This window comes from Alexandromys fortis, unplaced genomic scaffold, assembly GCF_014885135.2.
Source record: "Alexandromys fortis isolate MF-2015 unplaced genomic scaffold, M_Fortis_MF-2015_v1.1 scaffold_262, whole genome shotgun sequence".
Lineage (NCBI taxonomy): Eukaryota > Metazoa > Chordata > Mammalia > Rodentia > Cricetidae > Alexandromys > Alexandromys fortis.
This window is the reverse complement of record NW_026068147.1, coordinates 1,099,110-1,113,436: the sequence shown is the minus strand read 5'-3', so window position 1 is coordinate 1,113,436 and position 14,327 is coordinate 1,099,110. Positions and strand designations below refer to the sequence as shown.

At 52.7% G+C, this 14,327-nt stretch overlaps 1 protein-coding gene across 1 annotated transcript in view; it reads left to right on the top strand.

Moving 5' to 3' along the window:
- Positions 1-686: 686 nt before the first annotated feature.
- Cadm4 (cell adhesion molecule 4) overlaps positions 687-14,327 on the top strand; it is a 21,421-nt gene continuing 7,780 nt past the window's right edge. Inside the window, exon 1 of the mRNA XM_050127099.1 lies at positions 687-814. Coding sequence (XP_049983056.1) covers positions 751-814 — 64 coding nt within the window. The 5' untranslated portion in view covers positions 687-750. The remainder of the gene's footprint in view (positions 815-14,327) is intronic.

Genomic DNA, 14,327 nt, shown 5'->3' with positions numbered 1-14,327 from the left:
CACCCATTGCCCAGCCTCACCTGCTCACATGCTCACATTCCCCTTTGCCGCATCACACCCTCTCCCCCAAAGCTCACACTCACAGCACATGCCAGCACCCGGCATCTTCGCGCGCTTCCGAGCATCGCCCTCCAGCGCATCTCCAGAGCATCTCCCACGCACCCCCCTTGTGGGTCGCCTATGCATCTTCTGCACAAACTCGAGCATCTCCCTTGCGTCTTCCATGCATTCCCCCGTGCATCTCCCGCGCCTCTCCCACGCATATCTCAAGCATCTTTCACGCATACTCCGGTACATCGCCTGCGCATCTTCCCGTGTCTCCAGTGCAGCATCGTCTAGGGAGCCCCACTCGTCCTAGCTACGCCTGCGCGCACACGCACGCACACCTTTGCACCTTCACACGACCCTCCCGACCTTCCACTCTCCCGAGTCCGCCCCCAATGGCTCCCACGACGCCGTCACGCTCACGCCCAGCCCGCGCGTCCCAGTCAGCCCTCTGTCCTGTGCTCCCTCCTCCCTGCTGCGCGCCCCGTCCGCGCTCTGGTCCTCCCTCTCCCCGCATTGTCTGGGCCTCTCTGCCCCCGTCCCGGGCCCGCCCCTCAGTCGACGCCACGCCCACCCAGGCGCGCAGTGGGCGGGGCCTGGGGCGGGCCCGAACTCGGGGGCGGGGCCGGCGGCGCGGGAGGTGCAGGTGCCGGGCCGGGAGCGAGCGGCGGCGGCGGCGGCGGCGGCGGCGGTGGCGGCGGCACCATGGGCCGGGCCCGGCGCTTCCAGTGGCCGCTGCTGCTGCTGTGGGCGGCCGCGGCGGGGCCAGGTAGGGTGACGGGGGTGGGGGCCGGGTCGGCGGGCTATGTCGAGATGACGAGGGAGGTGTGCGTATTGCAGTGGATCTGAGGAGGGGGTCGCGCCGCGGTGACAGCCGGGTCGCCTGGGGGCCTGCAGAGGCCCGAACAATGCGCTTGTCGGGGGGGTGGGGGCTGCGGGAGACTCTCGTCTCCGGGACAAAGCGCAGCGCGGGCCAGGAACCCGGAGCCGCTGGCGAGGGGGGGGGGCGCGGGCCCCGGCCGCCGTGCCGCAGCCCCCCCACCCCGCACAGGCCCTGATCCCGCGGGGACAAAGGCCCTGAGCCCCCCCCCCCCGTGTCCCCAAGCCCGCCTTCTCCAAGCCGGTCCCACTGTCCTTCCGTCCTGGTCTTTAGATCTCTCTCTCTCTCTCTCTCTCTCTCTCTCTCTCTCTCTCTCTCTCTCTCTCTCTCTCTCTCTCTCTCTCTCTCTCTCTGCTTTACCCCCACCCTTGTCCTCTGTTCCTCAGTCTTCAAGTCCTGTCCTTCCTTCTATCTGCCCCCTTTCTCCTGGTCTCCCCCTTACCGTCTTTCCATTCTCCCTTTGTCCCCCACCTCTGTCCCTTTTTCCTGGGTCACTCTGCCTGCCCCCCATCCCCTATTCACTCTGCTCCGTCTCCTGCATTACTGCCCTCCCTCCATGTCCCCATTCACCATCTCTCTCCCTGTCTCCTTGACACCCTGTATCTCCTTCCTTCTCTGTCCCCCATCTGCCTCATCCCCTTGGCTCTCTGTCCCCTGTCATTCACCCATTTCCCCACCTAGCCACCTCCTTTCTTCTTCCTATTCCACTGTCCCTCTGCCCCCCCCCCCGACTCTGCCTTCCCTCCCCAGACATCCTCCATCAAAGTATCCCTCTTTGCTCCTGGAAAGAGGAGTCAGTCAGGGTAGCGACCATATAGATGTGTGAAGTGGAATAGGGGATGTTGGCATGTGGGCACACACGTGGATTCCACAAATGCCTCCCCAAACCCTCCCACCCATTCACACACCCAGGCCACACTTCACAGAAGAGCCCCTCCAGGACGTGCACACGTCTTCCTCACTCACTGCGGGATGCTAAAGACCCCCAAGACAGGGTGACCCTGAGGCTGGAGACAAGGTCAGGAAATGTCACCTGAACGCTCACACTTAGAACCCTATGAGTCTCATATCTGCCACGGGACACTCCTCCCTGGTGGGTCAAGTTACTTTGCCTAAGAATACGTGATGGGGAGGTGGCTGGGGAACAAAAGCTGGACTGAGGACACCTATAGGGAGTTGAGAGACAAATTGGGAACAAGTGACTCAGGGCTGGGAGCCCTCTTAACTGGCTCCAGTTCTATCAAGTGACAGTGTTGAACTTCATGACTGAGGATGTGAGAGCTTCTAAGTTGAGTGTGGTCACACCTGCCACTTCAAGGGTTGCAGCTGAGGTCGAGGCTGGGGGGCAGAGCCGACCTCAGAAGTTCTGCCTTTCTTCTGTAGACTTCTGCAGTTGCTTCCTAACTTTCCCCAGTCCCCCCTCTGCAACGGGCATGCCCCAGTTTCCCAGGTGAGAGCTTGGGACTCTTGGTATATTTCCATCCATTTTGATTTCTCTTTGTTCTTACTCATGAAAACTAGGCTCATAGGATCCTGGAACCAGCAAGTCAATAAACAAAGAGCCTGAGGTTCTTTAGAACGTTGACGCCCTTAGGATGCTGGAAGTCTTTAGAACCTTGACACTTCCCTGTTTCTAGAATTTGGTTGGCCATGGTGGCCTGTAATCCCAGCTGCTCAGAATGCTGAGGCATGAGTTCAAGACTTGCCAGGATCAGTTAGTGATGTCCTGTTTCAAAACAAAAGCACAAAAAAGAAGGATGTGTGTAGTGTGTGTGTGTGTGTGTGTGTGCATGCTACGGAGGAAGCTTATTAGTAATAGGTATCTAGAATCCACCAATGAGGGGATAGGAGTGTGGCTCAGTGATTACTTGCCTAGAATTAGCAGCCAGTGAGGGTCTGGGAAAGTAGCTCAGTGACAATGCATTTGCCCAACATGTGAGAGGTCTTAGGTTCAATTCTCCAGTGCTGAGAAAAGAGAAAGAAGACAGAAAAGGTTCTAGATTCTCAATGATGGGGATGAACTGTTGCCTTGACATATGTGGAATCATAAAATCTCTGCCCACTGGGGTTATGCAGCCCCTGAGCCCTTGGATGCTTAGAACCTGGATGTAGCCTCAGCTGATATCCTATTCAGTTTGGGATTCAAATCTCAGGCACTTCTGGGAGGTAACTCTAAGCCTTGTCCCTGGTTTGATTTTAAAGTCACTGCTTCCTGGCACCTTAATCCCTTCTGTTAATGACCTCTAAATTACATGCTGTGGGGCTTTATAAACAGAAGGGGAGAGCTCCAGGCTTGGGTCTTGGTCCAGGCAGTCAGTCTTCTCTGGCATTGTTTAATGTCAGTATCTATCCTTCTCTGGGCCTCAGTTTCCCCTTCCGGGGAACATGGTCCTCAAAGGGCCCTTCTGTTCAATATCCAGATGTCTGTCTGTCCTTTTTTTTTTATTTTGTTTTATTTTTGTTTTTGTTTCTCTGTATATCCATGGCTATCCTAGAACTCCCTCTGTAGATTAGACTGGCCTCCAATTTACAGAGATCTGCCTGCCTCTGCCTCCCAAGTGTTGAGATTAAAGGCACGTGCTACCACTGCCCAAACCCTTTTTTAGACACAGGGTCTCGCTATATACAAAAAGCTGAGCTTAAACTCACTATGTAGCCCCCCTGCTGGTCTCAAACCCGTAGTGATCCTCCTGCCTCAGGCTCCCAAGTACTGGGATTGATTACATACCTGTGCCCCCATGCCCAGCCTGCCTGCCTGCCTTCCTTCCTTCCTTCCTTCCTTCCTTCCTTCCTTCCTTCCTTCCTTCCTTCCTCCCTCCCTCCCTCCCTCCCTCCCTCCCTCCCTCCCTTCCTTTCTTCCTATCGGATCTTTAGGATCTTTACGAAGGGCCCTTACCACCCATCTTTAGGAGGTCACTACATCTCCTTTCCCAGTCAGCAGGATTGGGAGACTGGAGCCTATATTTTTGCCTTTCAAAAAAAAGTGTCCCATCTCTTCAGGCTCATTATTTGTTGAGAATATGAGAAGAGGAAGATAAGGCAGATGTTGAGAGAAAAGGGTCCAGGTGGATAGAAATATGCCAAAGGTCAGTTGTACTCAGAGAGGCACACGGGGTTGGGGGCGGGGGGGGGGGGGCACAGGAGGAAACTGGGTAAGACAGAAGGAAGCCGGGAAAGCTGGTATTTAGATTCCAAGAAAGAATAAAGAGGTCCTTAAGGCTTGGGAAGCTCTGTGGAGGGGGACTTTGTTGTTCCCCAGTTAAGTTTCCCTTCTAGGGTGACTCACTTCTCCCTGTTAACAATTCTAAGCAGCCACTAAGAACATAGAGGGACCTCCTTTCGCTGTGAATCACCCCAAAGAATGGGTCTTGGGAGATATCTATCACTGGCCCCTGACCCACTCATGAACTGGATGCCCGGTTCCCGGAGTGTGGGGGTGAAGGTTAGGTTCCACTACAGATTCCAAGCCCTTAGACCCAGCAGGGCTAGGGCCCAGGGGTGGGTTAATGTCGTGCGAGCCTGGCCTGTCCCCGACTTGGGGAACACAAAGGCAGCTTTCTCTCTCTCTGGGTGTATGTATGTGTGTTGGGGTGGTGTGCTGGATGCAGCCAGTCCCGCCAGCATCCAACGGCCCGTGGCACCAGAACCCGATCACCCGTGGTTTCTGCCTGTAGACACCGGGCACCTAGGCCCCTCTGTGGACACACAGGGCAGTGGGGTGGGCTGCCAGGTCTTCATAGAGCAAGGAGCAGAAGGGTAACGAGGCAAAGACTTAGACAAGCAGAATTCAATGGAGGCTTGCATTCTTCCGGGAACCCCACGCTCAGGGTGACCCTCTGAGGGACTCCTCGCCCCCTGGCTGGGCCAGAAGCCTGGAATCCAGGGAGTCCCGAGTATCCCAGGAACGTGGGGGCCACAGGGAGGACTTTGTGTGAAGCCGCTGACTCACCCCTGGACGCCCCCATCTAGGGTCCTCGTCTCCAGACACTCGGTAGACAAAGGACAGAAGGCAGGATCGTGGTTTAGGGGTCCAAAGTTTTCAAGAGAGGAGAAACTGGGGTTCAGCCGCCTGTGTCTGAGAGAGGAGGGCTAGAGTCTGTTCTCCTGTATCAGAGTGGGAAGGCTGGGGTCTGTGTTCCCGCATTTGAGAGAAGAGCCTAGGGTCTGTATCCCTGTGTCTGAGGGAGGATGCTGGAGTCTGGACGCTTGTGTCTGAGGAGGGAGGCTGGGGTCTGTACCTCTGTGTCAGAGCGGAGAGGCTGGGGTCTGTGCTTCTATGTCTAAAGGGGGAGGCTGGGGTCTGAACTCCTGGGTCTGAGGGAGGAAAGCTGGGTCTGGACCCCTGTGTCTGAGGGAGGAGGGCTGGGGCTGGACCCCTGGGTCTGAGGGAGGAGGAGCTGGGGTCTAAGTCCGAGGTTTAGGGGACTAGGAAGCTATACTTGTGGGTATTGAGTGAGGGAGGAACTGGGCCTCTTCGCTGCCGAGGAAGGGAGGTTGAGCTGGGACCCTTATGCCCAGGTCCTGCAAATACAGGCGCCTTCACAAGGCTGATCTGCTGAAGAATTGATGCTTTGTGCAAGGATGCTCGGACTCCGCCATTGATGGGGGGCCGAGGGGGGGTTCAGGCAGGACCCAGGAATGTACCAGCTTCCCAGGGGGAGGGAAAAGGAAAGAGGCATGGTGCCATGGGCCCCCTGGGGAACGGATACAGAGGGGGTGGCTATGACCTTCCCAGAAATGTGACCTTGAGACTCCCTTGGGTATTCGCTGACTCAGGACCCAGGAAGTACTCCCCCATCCTGCTTAGTCTCTGTGGAAACATCCACCAGCTGTGCACTGTGGACCCCTGTCTCATGAGTCTGAGGGAGGGCCGGGCCTGGAACCCTGGGTCAGAAGGAGGAGGGTTGAGGCTGGACCCTTGGGCCTGAGGAAGGAGAGCTGGGGCTGGACCCCTGGGTCTGAGGGAGGAGGGGGGCCTGGAACCCTGGGTCTTGGGGAGGAAGGCTAGGGCTGAACTCCTGGGTCAGAGGGAGGAGGGCTGCCCTGGACCCCTGGGTCTGAGGGAGGAGGGCTGCCCTGGACCCCTGGGTCAGAGGGAGGAGGTCCTGGGACAGTTGTTGCCTGTGTTTGTGAGTCTAAGGGTGGAGGAGGCCGAATCTCCCCCATGTCCCCTGACAACCCCTCTTCCAGAACCTCCCATCTAGTTTTCTCTAGGCACAGTCCCCATGATGACTTCTGGCTGTCAACACCATTTCAAAGTCCATGCCCCAGTCCCAAAAGCTCAGCCCCTCTCTGACCAGAAAGTCCCGCCCCCACCCCCCCTAACCAGAAACAAAAGCCTTGGGCCAATTAGTATTCTAGGCAGAAACACGGTCGCTTACTGACTCTTCAGGAGGGGGAGGGAATTAAACAAAAGCCCCCCCCTCACCCCATCTGCACCCTCAAGCAGAGAGCAGTTGGGGAATGGGAGAGGTGGATATGGGGGTCCCCAGAGCTCTTGGGAAATGGCAAACTTCGTCATTAACTCTTCTAGGATACCTCACTCTCCACATCTGTGAAATGGGGGCTAACTTCATATTAGCTGTGAGGGCCGAAGAGGTAAGCATTAAGATAGTATCTAGTTGGATTTCGCTTTGAAACAGTTTCTCATGTAGCCCAGGCTGACCTCAGACTTGATGCTTAGTCAAGGATAACCTTAAACTCTTGATCCTCGTGCCTCCACCTCCCAAATGCTGGAATTATAGGTGTGTGCCATCATACCTGATTTATGCAATGCTAGGACTTGAACTCAGGACTTCACGAAATGCTAGGCAAGCACTCTACCAACTGAGCTACACCCTGGCTCAAGATTATTATTTGGGGATTTGGTTTTACAAGAGAAGATTTTACTACCAGGCCTTGGCTGGCCTGAGACGCTTCTGGGTAGATCTGGCTGGCCCCAAACACTCAGAGATCCACTTGCCTCTGCCTGCAGGGTGCTGGGGTTAGTGTGTACCACCATACCAAAGTGTTGACTATGCAGGCTGGTTTCCACAAGGCCTGGCTTGTTCCCAGAGCCAGTAATAACAGCCTTCAAAGAGGCCTCTTCCCGAGTGGGCACAAGGCTGAGCCCCATGAAGCCATCACTGTCATTTCACAGATGGCGTGGACTCAGCTAGTAAAGGTTGGGACACTTCCTCAGGGTCACCCAGGTGGCATGTCTGGAGCTGGGATCTGCCTGGCATTTATGATGAAATCCCCAGGTAGGGTGTGGCAGAGCATGCCTGTGCCCCCAGCACTGGGGAGACAGAAGTGGGAGGTTCAGGAGTTCAAGACCAGCCTGGACTGTGTAGTGAGTTTTAACATAGCGTGGTATGCATGGTGGGATCCTATCTCAAAGAAAACCAGAGCGAATCTGCGGTTCATGATTGTTTGGAAGCCTAAACAAGATCCTGCTGAAGAGAGTAGTTCCTTCTGCGAGCTCCCTAAATGTTCCGTTTTAATTTTTAAAATTTTGTTGTTTTATTCATTTATTTCTTTTGTGTATGTGGGTCCCAGGGATCAAGCTCGACTTGCTGTCTTTCCCACTGAGCCATCTCACCAACCTAGTTTTGCTTTTTGTTTGGTTGTTTGTTTGTTTGAGACAGGGTATCTCTATTCTGTAGCCTTAGGCTTTGAACTCACTGTATAGACCTGACTGGCCTGGAACTCACAGAGCTCTCTCTGCTTCTGAAGTGCTGGGTTCAAAGGCTTCTGTCACCATACCTGATGAGTTTTGCACACATATGTGTGAGTGTGCGTGTATGTGAATATGCATGTGAATGTGTGTGTGTGTGAATGTATGCCACAAGTGTGCAGGTGCCTTCAACAGTCAGAAGGGGCCCAGGGCTCCTGGATATGATTCATAGGTAGTTGTGTGCAGTCTGCTGTGGCTGCTGGGAACTGAACTCAGGTCTCTGGAAGAACAGCAGTGCTCCTAACCTCTGAGCCAACTCTCCAGTCCTGCTATTTTCTTTTAAAGAGACATATTGTTTTTAATTATACCTGTGTTAGGATATGTATATATGAATGCTGGTGTCTGCAGAGGCCAGAGGTATCAGGTCCCCTGGACCTGGAGTTCCTGGAAGTCGTGAGCTGTCTGATGTGAGTGCAGAGAGCTGAACTCAGATTGCCTGCAAGCGCAGCAAGCAACCGTCTTAGCTGCTGGACCATCTCTCTGCCCCCCAGATTTGCATTTCTGAGACAGTGTCTCCTGTAGCCCAGACTGGCTTCCAAGATACACAGTGGAGGGTGACTTTAAACCACTGATCCGGCTGCCTTTATCACCCAGATGGTTTGTAACTAAGGGTTATGCACACTTCCTGTCTGGATGAGGGGGAGCCTTAACCTCAGGTGGTCACACGCTCACCTGTTTAGGGCCTGTATGATATTTCCATAGAATACATCAATCAAGATGAGCGGGTGGTGGCGTAGACCTTTAATCCCAGCACTTGGGAGGGAGGCAGAGGCAGGCGGATCTCTGTGAGTTCAAGACCAGTCTGGTCATCAGAGCTAGTTCCAGGACAGCAAGGGTTACACAGAGAAACCCTGTCACAGAAAACCAAAATAAAATAAAAATACATCAATCCAGAATGTGTTCTGGAGGCAAAGAAACAGAGAGTGAGGGAAGGCCTTTTGGAGGTCAGAGGTCACTGAAGGAGCAGAGACAGCCCTGTGATGGTGGAAGCAGTAGACGAGAATAACCAGGCAGAGAGAAGTACATGCAGGGTCCTGAGGTGGGAGCAAATTCGATGTGCTTGAGGGACACGAGAGAGGTGACACCTGGGGTGGGAGAGGCGGGCCTGTGCGGTCCATGGGAGGGCTGCATGATGCTGGAGCTGCTGGGCCGGCTAGGCTTGGTAGCCTTTCACACCAGAGGGCAAAGGCCCAGCCACCAAGCTTCATCCCAGCCCTGTTGACTGGCTTTAGTATGGGCATGGTGGCCGGCACATCACTCAGGAGGCTGAGGCAGGAAGGTCGTGTGTTCAAGGCCAGCCTGGGAGTGACAGACACAGAAGACTATACCATAAGCAGGTTCTTTGTGTGTCTGTGTGTGTGCATGTTAGCGTGTGAACATTCATACATAGGTGTATAGAGGCCAGAGGTCCAGGTCGTGTGACTTCCTCAGTCGCTCTCCATCTTTAGTGTTTGCTTTTATTTATATACTTACTTTATTTGAGATAGGATCACTGTCACCTGTGCTAGCTTCAGCTCACTGTGCAGACCAGGCTGACCTCAAACTCCCAGAGTGCTGCCTACTCTGAGTGCTGGGACTAAAGACGTGTGCCACCATTGTGCCACCATACCTGTCTCTCTCTCTCTCTCTCTCTCTCTCTCTCTCTCTCTCTCTCTCTCTCTCTCTCTCTCTTTTATTGGCTTACATTTTTATTTTATATGTGAGGGTGTTTTGGTCACATGTATGTCTGTGTACCCTGTGAGTTCCTTCAGAGTCCAAAAAAAAGATTCCCTGGAACTAGAGTTACAGATGGCTGTGAGCCGCCACGTGGGTGCTGGGAATCAAGCCTGGGTCCTCTGGAAGAGCAGCAGTGCTCTCAACCCCTGGCCATCTCTCCAGCCCCTGCATTTTCAAAATCACATGTATTTACTTGAGTGCATGTGGGATTAGTGGCAGTAGGCATTCGTGGAGGTCTGAGGACAACTTGCAGAAACTGGTTCTCTCCCTCCACCATGTGGGTCCCAGCGATAGAACTCGGGTTGTCAGTCTTAGCAGCAAGCCCTTTGCTCACTGAGCCCTCTCGCCTCCCCCCCCCACGCCATTTTGTAACACAGGGTCTCTTACAGAACCTGGAGCACACCAATTTGGCTAGAGTAGCTACCTAGCAAGCCCTAAGGATGCTGCTCTCTCCATCCCCACTGCACACACACACACACACACACACACACACACACACACGCACACACCCTCACACACACCCTCACACACACACACCCAGCCCTGGCCTTACAGGTGCACGCAGCTGGGGCCTGCTTTATTTGTATACTGGGAATCAGACCTCGTGCTTGAACAGCGAACATTTTATCCACGGAGACATCTCTAGCCCCCTGACTCCCGCTTTGAAAAATGTATCTAGAGGTAAAGAGGGTAGCTGGAGAGATGGCTCAGAAGTGAAGGGCACTTATTACCCTTGCCAAGGACCAAGGCTTGATTACCAGCACCCACATGGCAGCTACCAACCGTCTGTAATGGTTGTTCCAGTTCCAGGGGCTCTGACGCCCCCTTCTGGCCTCTGAGGGCACCAGGCATATGCCCACACGCAGACACCTGCACGTAATTAAAAGATAAAATAAATCTTAAATTTTAAAAAGTCCCCCTCCGTGGTAATCGAGGCCTGATCCACATATCAAGTTCCAGGTCAGCCAGAGCTACACAGTGAGACTGTATCTAAAAAAAGAAGCAGCCGAGGGTTGGTGGCTCACACCTTTAATCCCAGCACTCAGGAGGCAGAGGCAGGCGGATCTCTGTGAATCTGAGACCAACCTGGTTTACAAAGTGAGTTCCAGGACAGGCAGGGCTACACAGAGAAACCCTGTCTTTAAAAATCAAAAATGGCCACAGAGAAACCCTGTCTTGAAAAACAAAAACAAATATAAAAAGAAAGTGGGGGTGGAGAAAAAAGAAAGAAATCAAAGAAATGAAAAGAAGAATCCATATAATCTGGACATGGCATGCCTGTTGTCTTAGCGTTCAGGAGGCAAAGTCAAGACAGTTGTGTGTTACGGGTCAGCCTGGATGTGAGATGCAGGCTCGGAGATTGAGATCCACAAATAGGTTCTGGAAAGATGTAGATGAGGTCAGGAGACGGTGCTGGGAGACAGACAAAACTGGATGGATTCCCGTATGTTTTCGAGGTAAAATACGCAGCCTGGCTGAAGGGATGGGTGTTGGGGCTGAGGCGAAGGCTGAAGGCTCGGCTGGCCTGTCGTCCTTTGGCCTGACCAACCCAGCGCGTGGTTGCAGTGCCAACTGCACTTACTGAAGTGTCGGGAAGAAAATACTTGGGGCAAAGAGTGAACGTGTTGAGTTTGTCATTCCGGGAGAAAGGGGATGAAAATTCAAAGGGTGGCTTAGATATCTCCAACATAAAAGACGTCCGGAAGTAGAAAGTGTGGTCGCTTCGCATCACCGCCGAAATCTCACACCTTTCAACTCTTGGTTTCATCACTCCGGCCATCCTTTGTCGCCGGACCCAAAATGGCTGCCAGAATCCCACATATCCCATCCTGTTTCCAGGATGCCATGAGGGTGTCCCAGTAGAGAAAAAAGGATTGCCTCCTTTTATTAGGAACTACTCCATAAATGAACATATATTTTTGCTTAGGTCCAATTAGAATAAACTTATCCCACGTCTTTACCTAGCTGCAGGGGAGGCGGAAGTATCGGTTGGACAGGAAACAACTGTAAAGTACAATGAGGTTTCTTTGGTGATAAGTGAACAAAGAACATCGAAATAGGAAGCCAGCAGTCCCTGCTTGTGTCCCACAGAAGAAATCTGTTTTACCCCTTGGTTACCCATGCTCTTAGCAGGGAATCTACCACTTCCGACAGGATATTACATTGATTTGTGGCTAGGTCCTTATAAACAGTAAAGATTTTCTAAGGGCCTGGACCTCATCTGACTTATCTCTGGGTCCCAGGCCTAGAAACATCCCTGACGCTCAAGGGCCTCACATACCAGACAATGTTTTGTTTCTTCAAAGCAGAGGCTCTTTTGTTGTTGCTGTTGTTGTTTGAGACAGGGTTTCTCTGTGCAACAGTTCTGGAACTCACTTTGTAGACCAGACTGGCCTCGATCTCACAAAGATCCACTTGCCTCTGCCTCCCAAGTGCTGGGATTAAAGCCATGCGCCACCACCACCCAGCTCAGAAGCTCTTACTATAGCCCTGGAGGGACTGAGAAACCTCCTTTCTCAGCGTCCCTGGTGCAGAAATTACAGGCGTGCTCTGCCATGCCCAGCCATTAATAATTTAAAGACAACTGAGAAGACTCTGGATCCTCATATCCCGCTCACAGCACTCAGGAAGTGGAGGCTGCCACTCTGCAGGAAAAAACAACAAATCAAATCAGGAATGCTGGTTTCAGAGACACACCTTGCCTCAAAGGGCCGAGGTGGAGAGTGACAGAGGGGATATCCGATCCTAGTGCCCTCCTGGATTCTGTTCTGTGCAGATGCTCACATATGAGTACTTACGTGTGTGTGCACGCGCGCGCGCACACACACACACACACACACATGCATGCTAACTAAATTGCAAATAAGTATAAATCCTGAGACTGGAGAGATGACTCAGTGGTTAAGAGCACTGGCTGCTTTTCCAGAAGACCCAGGTTTCATACCCAACACCCACAAGGTAACGCCCAACCGTCTGTAATTCCTGTTCCGGGATTCAGATGCCCTCTTCTGGCCTCTGTGACCACCAGACAGGCAAATGGTGCATTCACACACAGTCAGGCCAAACACGTGTACATATAAAATAAAATTAAAAGTTAAAAAAATAAATAAATTCAAATAACTAGCCATCCCTAGTAGCGCACGTCTCTAATTCCAGAACTAGGCAGACTGAGACAGGAACATCCGTCACCTGAGTCCCTAAATTCAGAACCTCTGGGCGAGATGAGAAACTAGCAGACAGACAGACCAGAACTAAGATAGCTTCTTGCTGTGGCAGGCCTGCCACAACGTATTCCATAACCCCTCACCAGTGCTGGACATTTATCTGGATGTCTGGAAGGGATGTAGAGGGAGGACCAGAGGTTAGAGCGTCCTGGCTTTTGCAAAGTTTTGACTGTGGCAAGTTTCCTCACCTATACAATGGGATTGGGGATGTGAGGCTCTGAGTTCAGTCTCTGGAACCCATTCATTATCATGGGAATTAGGAAAACAGGCACTGAAATAGAGTTCCCTTACTAGGTGGTTGTGGCGCACACCTTTTAATTTGAGCACTCTGGAGGCAGAGGCAGGAAGATCTCTGTGAGTTCGAGGTCAGCCTGGTCTACAGAGTGAATTCCAGGACAGTCTGAAACTGCAGCAGGGCTACACAGAGAAATCTCCCTCCCCAAAAAGAAAGCAAGTCCTTTTTCTGCACATCAGGAAGATTAGAGGGAAGTGGCCTGGCAATGCCCTTACCATAGGAGCTCCAGCACAGGCTTATTCAGTGGTAGCTGTGGAAGTGCTGTTATCTCAGTGCTGTTAACTGAGGGTTCTGGGAGCCCATCTGCTGGTTAGGGTTGGCTTTCAGTTTCCTTTCTTTGCTGATGGAAATGGAACCCATGAGCTTGCCCTGGTGAAGCAACCACTGAGCCACACTGCCAGCCCCTCACTGGGGGATTCTAGTACCACTGAGCTACACCCCAGCCCCTCACTGGGGGATTCTAGTACCTCTGAGCCACACCCCAGCCCCTCACTGGGGGATTCTAGGCAGGGGCTGTATCTCTGAGCCACACCCCAGCCCCTCACTGGGGGATTCTAGGCAGGGGCTGTATCTCTGAGCCACCTCAGCCCAACATTACCTTTCCAGCCCTGTAATTTGTTCTTCTAATGATGATTCAGGGTGGGCTAACTGCTGTCACAAATAATTCTAAACTCTTAATGTGTTCAGAAATCTGTTTTAATAAAAAAAAATGTTTGTTTTCCAGACGTTGTTTGCTTGCTTTCAGACAAGGTTTCACTGTGTAAGCATTGCTGTCCTGGAACTTGCTCTGTAGACTAGCCTGGTCTCAAACCCAGTGATCCACCAGCCTCTGTACCCAGTGTTGAGATTAAAGGTGTATACCAAGTCAGATATAGTGATGCACACCTTTAATCCCAGTGCTTGGGAGGCAGAGGCAGGCTGATCTCTGTGAGTTCAAGTCCAGCCTGGTCTACAAGAGCAAGTTCCAGGACAGAAAAACCCTGTCTCGAAACACCAAAATAAATAAATAGATAAGACTCTGGCAGGGCCATAGAGAACAAGCAGCTGTGGGGCTCTTATGTGAGGTCCTGCCCTTCCAGGGGTTTCTTAGATTGTTCTGACCCCATAGACATGTACAATTGTAGGGGAGAAAGACAAGGTGAGAAGGATTCTATCCAGCACCATATTCACTGGCCCCAAATTAGTCACGCGGCTCCACCCAGCCACAGGGATGCTGGGGCGAAGTGGCATAGGTGTGTGACAGAGCCAAGGACGTTACGGTGGAACTGACCACTCCGAATTTAGTGGCCTAGAATAATGACTGCCAGAGCCAGGGGTCCATGCTGTACACCTGTAACCATACCACTGGGAAGCTGAGGCAGGAGGATTAGGAGGTTTTCAAGACCGGCTTGACTAACACTGTGAGGAACATCAAAGCGGGGGGGGGGGGGGGGGGGGGGGCTGGTGCTCGTC